Source organism: Gavialis gangeticus, unplaced genomic scaffold (assembly GCF_001723915.1).
Source record: "Gavialis gangeticus isolate Ggan-Ray unplaced genomic scaffold, GavGan_comp1, whole genome shotgun sequence".
Taxonomy (NCBI): domain Eukaryota; kingdom Metazoa; phylum Chordata; order Crocodylia; family Gavialidae; genus Gavialis; species Gavialis gangeticus.
Genome location: NW_017729024.1, coordinates 62,648,380 through 62,658,892, shown reverse-complemented (window position 1 = coordinate 62,658,892; position 10,513 = coordinate 62,648,380). Strand labels below are relative to the sequence as shown.

General features: G+C 48.2%; 1 protein-coding gene across 1 annotated transcript in view; it reads right to left on the bottom strand.

Annotated features, from left to right (window-relative positions):
• Positions 1-7,402: 7,402 nt before the first annotated feature.
• SPINK4 (serine peptidase inhibitor, Kazal type 4) overlaps positions 7,403-10,513 on the bottom strand; it is a 21,013-nt gene continuing 17,902 nt past the window's right edge. The window contains 1 exon segment of the mRNA XM_019517189.1: positions 7,403-7,591. Coding sequence (XP_019372734.1) covers positions 7,546-7,591 — 46 coding nt within the window. The 3' untranslated portion in view covers positions 7,403-7,545.

Sequence of the window (10,513 nt, the reverse complement as noted above, 5' to 3'; positions counted from 1 at the left end):
CTATTCACAGCACCACCTCCAGAAGCCAGTACCATTCATGATGTGGGGGAAAAAAATCCTTCCTGGTACCAATTTGTAATTAGCAAAGTCTCTGAAGCATACCACACTTCAATAGTTACTACTGTACCCCAACCTCCGAATGGCAAACAAATGACTCCACCCACACATACTGATCATTGAGCCAAGAACTCTCTGACCACCTACCATGTCTGGTAAGGGGACTGTGCTTGGCTTTGGTTCTGAGGATGCTGTGGAGAAGGGCTTCTGTTTTATAGGGTTGTATATGTGGTTTCAACCGATGAACAACCCAGAACAAAAGGCAGGATTCCCTAAGGGGTTTTGCAAGTTACTATGTAACTTTGCACTCTGAGGGAGGTGGAAAGCCTGGAGGAGAAGGGCACCCTGCCATTGAAAGATGAGGACTAAACCTTAAGGAACACCTCCAGTGAGGGCAAGCCGGGAGAAACTGGGAAGCAGCTGGCCCCAGAGAGCCACTAGAGAGAGCATGTGCATTATGCCTCAGCGAGCCCAGCCCAGATGACACTGATGGGCAGAAATTGCAGAAGACCCACCAGGCTGGCTGGGACATTGGCCTTGCGTGACAGACATGGAGAGCACAAGGAATGCATGATGGGCTTCTCTATTCTGCCTTAAACACGTCCTTGTGCCACTAATCTCAGCAAGAACATGATTCTTCTGCCTCTGGAGGCCTGATTCAAAGCTGTTGAAAATCTTTGATGTGTCCCCATTGACATCAAGGGATGTAGGATCAAGTCTTTCCTGATCAATAGACTCTTGGCACAGTGTGAGGGCTGAATACTGTTGTGATTAGCATTCTGATATAATGCAGGCTCTCCTAACATTTGGATTAAAAAAGGAGGTGTTAGTGTTCTCAGTGCAATACCCTACAATTTGAAAGGGGAATCATTATCTGTGGATTCCTGTCATTCTTAATTGTTCTATAGACTTTTTTGGTGCTCAGAGCATTGGTTAACATTTGGGTTGACAAACAGGGTCTGAAATAGCACATAAACTGCAAAACTTCTGCTGTCTAACTTCTGGGTTCAGATGAAGGCCAGACAGTACTTCCTCTGTGTGATGTGAGAGGGAGAAAGACTTCATTCCCCTGTAGCCTGTTGAGACTTGATAAATGAACCATGACTCTTCAAAATATTACCAGATGACACTGCAAACCTGGCAGATAAAACCTCTTTTCCCTGTGCCCTGTGAATATCTGCAAGGTTCTACCCAGCCCCAGGAGCAACTACTCCAAGGACAGAAAACAGCCACAGCATAACATTTTCTTACACAGAAGAGTCACGATTTTTTCACCCTGAGGAGAACTGTATTTCAGGGTCTGTCTGATGGTTCCCTATGGTTTTAGCCTTGATCATGAAACAATTACTCATCCGTGATTGTATGATAACATTGCAAGAGAAGGATCAGACAGAAAGAGCTCTTTAGGTGCAGAGTATTTAGGCTCCTAAAGAGGAACAGAGGCTGGAAAATCCCACTGGGCACCTATTTGTATCTTTAAACACTTAAGCACCTTTAAAACCTTGTCCTTACCGCTTGAATTGCTCTGAGTTGTGAGTGCTGAATGGAGAAGGATTATGCCAGGATAAACTTGGGCACAAGTCTGGGAGTCAGGAGACCTGCAGTGTAGCTGTGGGTTGAACGGTGTCTACAGTAAGACAATTAATCCCCTTCACTCACTACTGTATCTCTACCAGGGGTAATGTGGTGGAAGTTGCAGCACAGATGAGGCTGAATGTCATCTACATACAACCTTTCTGCCAGGCTCTGAATGGCATTTAACAAGGACCAGATTCATATTTAATGGTTGAACATCACCTTTTCAAATCTGGCTTGAGCCCCCACTCAGAAACCTGGAAAAGTACATTTCAACGGTGGTTTCTTACGTGAACAAACTTCCCCACTCACAGGCAATGTTCAACGAAGAGGGAAAAAAGGCAAATACGTGACCTGAAAGGTGACCTTAGCTATTAAACATTAACTGAAACCCAAAACAGTTAACAGTCTCAGTCACTGGCAAACTAACCCAAGGGACCTACCATGGACCCAACCGAAGTAGCAGGTGCTGGGTAGGGAGGCCCACACTGGAGGACCCTGCAGCACCTCACTGCCAGGGGCTGCCACTCTGCTCCAGCAGCTCTACCAGCCAATGTTGCAGGTGCTGGGCAGGCCTAGACTGCAGTTGCTGCCATTTGAATGCTGGGGAAGCACTGCTAGGGATCACTGCTCTGCCCACTACCTCCAGGGGTTGCCGCTGCTTCTCTTTGCTACCAGGGATCACCACTGCCGCTTAATTGGTACAGTTTCTACCTAAACCCAATGCAGAGACTTAAGGCTTGCAGGCAGTTTTTTTGAAGAGCTGATAACGTATAATACCATCCACCAAAAAACTCCTGTCCACAGTAAACCCAGGTTTGCACATATATACTAAGTTTGTCTACGCTAACCTAGATCTGAGGGTCACTCCACTGCAGATCTGTACACATCTCAGTGTGTGCTGATCTTTCACTGACCTTTGTGTAATTCTGTTAGCAGTAGTTGGGTCCCTACAAACTTCAGCCTTTTGGAAAGGAGGCCCAGGGAACACAAAATCTGATCCAGCTGCCATTTACAATTGCACACTTTAACCACAAACAGAAAACCCAAGCCCACAAACAGTGAAAACAGAGGTGAGTAGCTTCACACCTCTGAACAGGCATTCTGTGAGGGCATGCAGAGAAAGAAAACGCAAAGTTACCATTACAGAACATAACCATAGCAGAACTTGCAAAACATAAGTAGGGGTACATCTGTCTCTTCTGCCAGAACTAAACAGCAGGGTGCAAAAAAGCCAGAGCTTTCTCTGCTCCACTACCTGCACCATTTTTACCATCAGTAGACAATGAGGGCACAGTTCCTACCTACAGCTTAACCTCTGGGGTAGACCATCCTCTTGCATAAATCGTCTTAGTTTATGGCAGTTGATAGAACTAAAACTCTTGACACCAGCTGAGAGCTGGTCTTCAGTGCCTTTGCATCTCCTACCTTTAAATACAGCTAATGAGACTGCCATGATGTTGATGGATGTGTATGTTGCCCTGAAATCCCTGGATAAAAGGCACTATACATTTAGCAGAGGAATGCAAAATATTACTTGCCAAAGCTCCTAAAGAAAACCATGCAGCCACTGCCCTCTAGTGGTAGAAGAGGGTATCAGATCTGCCCAACTCAGGTTCACTGAAGTCTGCTGCAGATGGCAACCATGAGCAAAATCTTTGCAGACATTTATTCTGTTTAGCAGCTGGATGTCTCAGGACTCTTCCAACACTTCATCCCAGCAGATACTATGAGAAGTAGAAAAAGAGGAAACCAGACATGGACACAGGCTCCACTCCTTATCAAACAAAACTAATAGGGTTCATAGAATCATAGAAAAGTAGGGCTAGAAGGGACCTTCAGGCCACGTCCAGATGAGTGCGGACATGTGGTATGTGGCACCGCACATGTAGACATGCCCTGAACTGCTACCTTGCAGCGTTGGGTAGGGGGTGTCAAAAAAACCACACCAAAAAAAAGGGAAGCAGCACATGTGGCGGCATTGTATACTTCCCAAAATCAGAGCCTGCCCAGCCAGAACGCAGCTACAGAAGAACTGTGGCTGCAGCTCCTCAAGACCCCCAGGACCCCAGGTAGGGCTGCTGGGTCCAGCACAGTTGCTTCCCTACCCCAGCCAGGGTAACCCACCATGTGCCAAAGCGCGCGTGGCATGGGCATTCCCTGGGGACAAGTATCAGCAACACAATGGTTGCGCTCACCTGGACGCAGCCTCGGAGTCCAGCCCTGTGCCTAAGGCAGGATTATCCCTATCCAAATCATCCCAAGCAAATCTTTATCTAACGTATTACCAGAACTACACAGGTGACATTGGTACACAACCACAAAGCACAGCACCCTAACCTGTTACAGGTAAAGCAGAGGGACAGCAGTGGCCAATGTCATGCTGCTGCAAGGGTTGTTAAAATAAGCTCAAGAGAGCCAAGAAAGAGGCTATGCTCCCTACTACATTTCTGCAACTTCAAGCCATCTCCTGCTCTCTACATCTAGAGAGAAAAGGTGCTCGATGTTGCAGCAAAGTAGGTTTAAATTGGATATCAGGAAAAAATTATTTGGGATCAGGAAAGAATTTTCATAGCTTTCATAGACATTAGGGCTGAAAGGGACCTCAGAAGATCGAGTCCAGCCCCCCGCCCAAAGGGCAGGAAGTCAGCTGGGGTCACAGGATCCCAGCAAGAACATACGACCATAATATAAATAAGTTTGAACAAAATAACCGAACTACAAATGGTTATCCCATGGTCACATTGGTATGAACTATAAGGATTTTTGCCGTCTGTAGCGAAGGAGCATGGCCCTCTTCCTTGGATCTCAAGTTTATTTAGCAACTCCTGCAGCAGCATGACATTGGCCACGCTGCCCCCCTGCTTTACCTGTGACAGATAAGGGTGGTATGTTTTGTGGTTGCATAGCAGGATTTTCAAATATCCCTTTACATATTTGAAGACTGCTATCATAACCCCTCTTAAGCACCTTTTCTGTAAGTTGAATGTGGCTATTTCCTCCAACCTCTCCTAGTATGACTTGCTTTCCAAGGCTTTTATCATTTTTGTTGCCTCTGGACCCTCTCTAGCTTCTTCTTCTTTTTTTTTTTTTTTTTGGTGAAGCCTGTCTGCTGGGGGGGGGGGCTGACTAATAGCTGCAATGCATCATTGCAAACTAAACTACATCAGGATGCCTTTAAGCCACACAGTGACATTTTCATCACATACATGGTAATAGTGTCACGTGTACAAGCACATTTGAAGTTTGTTTTCTCCTTACCACAAGTGATCTAGCTATTGATTTCACTGTGTTAGATGCCAGTAGTGGTTTTGGCAAGTATGACATAAGTTATAGGCTTCATACATTCAATGCACTATTTGAATGCACTCGCCCTAAGGGGAGTTTTGGATAGGTGTTGTAAAAGGAAAATGTGACTGAATGAGAACAATGCAAAGTGGCTCTGACAGACAAAATATTTAGGATGTTACTTGACAAAAAGAAATGCCAGAAAACTTTAAAATTACTGCAGTAACTAAAATAGCCACACCAACCTGACAGACTGAACTGCAAAGGTCCCTGAGAACAGCTACTTACCTTGGTAAATTTATTCTGCATGTCAACAGTTATGTCTCCTTTATAACACTTGTAGGGGATGAAGGAGGAGGAGTGAGTCTGCGTGAACACCAAAGCATAAAATGACATACAAACAACTGAAATAATTGCTTACAATTCTCTGCTGAGGAACTGAAAGAATTACTTACAATTGTCTGCTGAGGGATGGGGAAGTATGTGACAGAGAAGGAAAAGGCTGTGTCCGGCTAATTCTAGCCATATAGGATGTTGTCTTGCCATGTCACAAGGCCAAAGAGGCCATGTCTTGTTTGACTGATTAGAACGATTGATTTAGAGTTGTTTTCCAAGTAGTTTCTTCAGCTTTCTATCCTCTCTCAAGTCATATTTTTGTTTTTAAAGGGAACATTCCCTGTCTGGAAAAATTATTGTGGTCCACCCTGAAACAGAACAAAAAACATAATACCAAGGAGGGGCTGTGATGGCTATGACTTCTACTTGAAGCCTAGGCAAGAAGGCCCTGCACAAAGGTTGGTCACAATGGCACTGGTCAGGTGCCCTGGGACTGAGGTGAAGAGGAGAGCTGGCCATATACCAGTAACAGGTCTTACTGGTCATGACTTAAGGTCCCCACTCATCCATGAAGATTCATTCTGAATGGAAGGGTAAATTCAGGGGTGGGGGTCTGCTACTGCACTTGGGAAGAGAAGGGAGCCCTGGGGGCTCTGGCCTAGTGCTGTTGAATCTCTGTCTCTTCCCATAACCAGCCAAGGGAGGGAAGATAATGCATGGGGCTTTAGGACTGGAGCCACAGGGTTCCTTTGTTGTGGGTCCCAGCTTGCCTTAATGCATTCCTGTTTTGCAGACTCAAGAAGGACCCACAGCACTGCTGGGCTGCTTCTGAGATGACCATCCTGTAAGAGCAGGAGTCAACATCTCCCAGAAGTATGCTCAGCCCATGGGCAAGCAATAGGCCAGCCTTTTTGGGGATTTTATTCTACAACCCCTGGCGCTGGGAACTTCCCTGCCAAAAGGACTGTATTCTTTAGGTTTTGAGCAGAAAACTGGGTATCTGAATTCCAAGCCTTGGCCTCATTTATAGTGCCACCTTGGACTTGCCAGTCCACCTATTCACTAGCTCTGCAATAATGACATATGCCTCGTTGTGGGATCTCTGAGGTGATTCACATGTGTAGAGCAGCCCTTAGATGAAAAGGCATGCAATTCAGTACACAGAAAATATTCCCATCCCACTTTATGAATTGCATCACTTCTGGAAAATAAAATTCCTGTTGTGTGTTCCCAGCTTAGGAAAGCCAACCTCCAGGGGAGGTGGGGATCCACAGAGTACAGTGGTGCACACCCCCCTATTATTTCTGCTGCCAGTGTAGGGGTCCCCTACTAGAGGAGGTTGGTCTTGGCTCCTCATCAGTGTGCCAGGAGAGGGGATGGCTGTGAGGGAGCTAGTTTGGCTTCTCCAAGCTCTCTCCAGCTCAGTGCTAGCCAGGCAGAGATGGAGAGAGCTACTTCTTTCATGGACAGAGTGGAGTGGGGCTGGCAATATTGTGCTGACAGCTGGACAGCCACAGCAGCAGTGTCACCTAACACAGCTTGTGCGCACTTCACTCCAGTTCCTGATGCTGTGGAGCAGGTGTGGGCAAGAGCTCCTCCTAAGGGATGCTAATGTATGGGTTGGCAAGTAGAGTACAATGCCTGGAAGCTGATTTAGATGGGCACCAAACTGGGAGCTCCCAGGAGCCTGGGGAACACCCAGAGTCCCAAATCACAGCAGCCAGGGCCTGTACCTGCACTTGTTCCACAACAGCAGCAGCAGGAGTCTGGAGAGTTCAAGCCATGTCAGATAACACTGGTACCACTGAAATCACACCTATGAGGTGCTGCTGAAGCACCTAGGCTGGTGGAGAACACCTGGGAGGGACAGGCAGGGAGCAGGTACAGGAAGGGAGAACCTCCCTTTCACTACCACTGTCCTTGCCTGACTTGGGGGCAGGGGCAGGGGAAGTCTTAGGACTCACTCCTGCACAGTCTGCATGAGAAGAGCAGCAGTAGTAGTGGGTCCCTCCTTCCTGTCCCTGCCCAGTCCCCTGTTCCCCTTCCCCCCTCCACTTTTGGGCTTTTCACTTGCCACTCTCTAATTGTACTTCATGGCAAACAACTTGTTTCCACCATTGCACACAATCACACAGTTGCTCCTGTGAGTGTTTTAACTGCCATTTTATTATTCATCATCAGAGGGTGAAACAGTCATTGCTAGTATCTTGGAATCAATATAGAGAGCAAAGTGTCAATTAAGGAGAGCTGTCCTTGGGTTTTCAAGGCTTTCAGGAGGGTGTTCACGTGTTAACACGGTCCATCCTTCAAAATCCGGATATTTTGCTTGCTTTTCCTAGAATTATGCAAGATCAGAAAATAATAAGAATCTTAGAGAACAGTCTCTGAATGACATTTAGGAGTTTCTGCTTTATCTACAGTACATGTACTCAACTTTCCCCTAAAAAAAGGTTCATATTAGCCCACCTTAATTGTCCCCTCGAATCATCATAACTGTATGTTTAAAAATCCAGGTAGGTGCAAAATTAGTTTTTTTGCAAGTCCCACCATTCTATGAGTAGACTTAATCAAAACTTAATCATGGGAAATAGATGTGCAAATTGTGCCCTGTGTGTTTCTAACTGCATGTGCACATTTCAGAAATACAGGCCCACTTTTCCTGAATGGAGTATTCTGTAATGGGGCAATATGCATAATCCTGTTCAAAACCGTTGACTCTAAATCTGTTTGCTGTTGGCTTCCATGCACCTGTGCAGGCTATAAGGTGAGGCAGAATTTGGCATGGTGAGTCCTGATAAAAAAATACCGGTGTTGAAAGGAGAAAGCTGCCACTGTAGTGAGTCACCAGAGTCTATGCAAATGTTCTGGCAAGCTGAGCATTGTAGGAAAAAACTGCCTCCTTAAAAGGAACAGCTCTTATTGATCAGGCAGGTATGGAGTGATATTTGCGTAAGTTGTGCTTGCTTGATGCGACATTGCACACCTACTTCACAGGTTCTTAGAATAGAATCACAGAACTAGGAAGGACCTCAAGGGTTATGTTCCTCCAATGAGCGGAGCTTCCACAATCTCCAAGTGCCCTGTTTCATTGTCCTCCTAATCAGGCAGCTGGGAAGTTTTTCCTGAAGTTTAGTCTAAATCTACCTACCTGCAATTTAAATCCAATCAATATATTTGGGTGCAAATACCAAATTATGGAAAGTGGATGGCATAGTTACCTGACCAGGGAAACCAATTATGGAAGGCAGCAAGTACTCTGCCCATCTATGGTGCAGAAGATTATGCTTATTTGTTCAAAAAATTCAGGTCTTCAGTTCAATGAGCAAACTGCCAATGCCAGCTTGGGAAAAACAAGAGGTCTCTCAGTCCCTGCTTATCTCACAGTCCCCGCTCATTAAGCTGAGCAAGGAAGATACTTCCAGGATAAATTCAAGGCATCAAAAGATGGTGTTGTGATGTTGGGAATCCCAGAAGGCAACATAAGATAGTGGCATGTTATTGCAATGGACTAGTGCAGTGGTGGTCAACCAGGGGTATGCGTACCCTTAAGGGTACTTAAAAGGGTCATAGGGAGTACACAGAATTAATGTGGCTGATAACTGCCGCATGCATGTGCGCAGCCACAGCACAGCACACAGGTGGCCCGGAGCACAGCCCGGCCATATGGCGAGCAGCCGAGTCTGGCTGGTAAGTCTGTTGTAAGGGAAGAGACACGGGGGAGGGACTGGGGCTGGGGCAGGGGCTGCCTAGCAGGGGCAGGACATGGGTCTGAGCTATGCAGGGCGGGGGGCAGCTCCCACCACTATGCACACCTCAGGAGAGCATTGGGGGGGCGTGTGCCCCCAGATATGCATGTGAAGCAGGGTGGGGTGAGCTGTCGTTGCAGGCTGGGGCCAGGGGCTGTGCTGGGCTCTTCCCGGCAAGGATGTTGAGCCAGGCTGGACTCTGGGCAGGCAGCGGTGGTGCTGTGGGGGGAAGTTGTGGGGGCTACAGCAAATTCTGGAGTGACAGCATCCCCCTCCCCATAGCCCCATTCCCATAGGCCCCCACATTGAGGGAGGGGCTGGAGCAGGGGCAGGCACTGCAGAGCTGGGGTCGAACGCAGGATGGAGCCACGAGTGGCTCACCCAGGGAGCACGGCGGGTTGCAGCTCCCGCCACTGCACACACCCTGGGAGGGCATGGAGGGTGTGTGCCCCCGGATGTCCACTCAGGGTGGGGTGGGCTGCAGGCTACTGTATGATAGAACTGGGGCAGCTCTGGGCTGTTCTCAATGGGGGTTTTGGGCTGAGGTGCACTGATAAGTGGGGGTTGGGGGGGTGTAACAGAGGACCTTCTCGAGGTTGATTTAACCATGGCCTGCCCACCTGTTCCTGGGCTAACCACCCGCTTTCTTGCCTGCCACACCTTGTTGGAATTAATTAAATTATGTAATTAAGTGGGAGGCTGTCCATTTCCTGCCCACTGCCAGGGGGTGCCATCTGCGGCTCCTTTCCTCCCCTACACCACAGCCCAAGCCTCGCAGATGGCATCTCAATGTTATCATTATCACCAGCCCCTTGCTGGGCCCCAGAATCCTCCTCATTGAACCCCACCTGGATTCCTCTCCTCAGGTGGTCTCATCCGCCATGATACCGGGCAGCATAGCTCCCTGAGCTTGTTCCCCTTCGGGTGTGGTCCCCCCGGGACCTTCAGCTACTAGCCCTGGCCCACCCCCAGGCCAGTTGGAACCCCAGGCCCTCAGCTCTTGGGTGTTCCTCACAGTGGGCCCCTGGCCCTTCAACCCTTCCAGTCCTGGCCCCAGCATGGACCAGTCAGGGGAAGTTCAGACAGGTGTGAGTCCATGGCCTCACTCTTTCTCCATGGGGTCCACCTTCCAGACCCTCTGAACAAGGAGTAACCCACCCAGTTGTGGGGGCTGGGGGTTAAGGCACCCCAACCCGCCTTTCCTGGGAAGTAACTGGCCTGGCATTTCCTGGGGGCTCCCACTCCCAGCAGGGTGCAGTTCTAGGTTGTACCCAGGACCAGGAGCCTCCTGACCATCCCCTACAGCTCCTCCCTTACCTCCAGATGATACCAACAGCCCTCTGGCCCAGCAATGTTGTTGCCTAGCCTCCAGGCAGCAGAACTGCCCTGCTTATATGGGCAACCCCTGATTCAAAATGACTGCCCTCATCAGGCACCTGGCAGCTACCAGCTGCAGGCCTTTAAAGTGGCAGGCACAAACAGTGCCCTGCCACACGGGGCTATGGCAAATT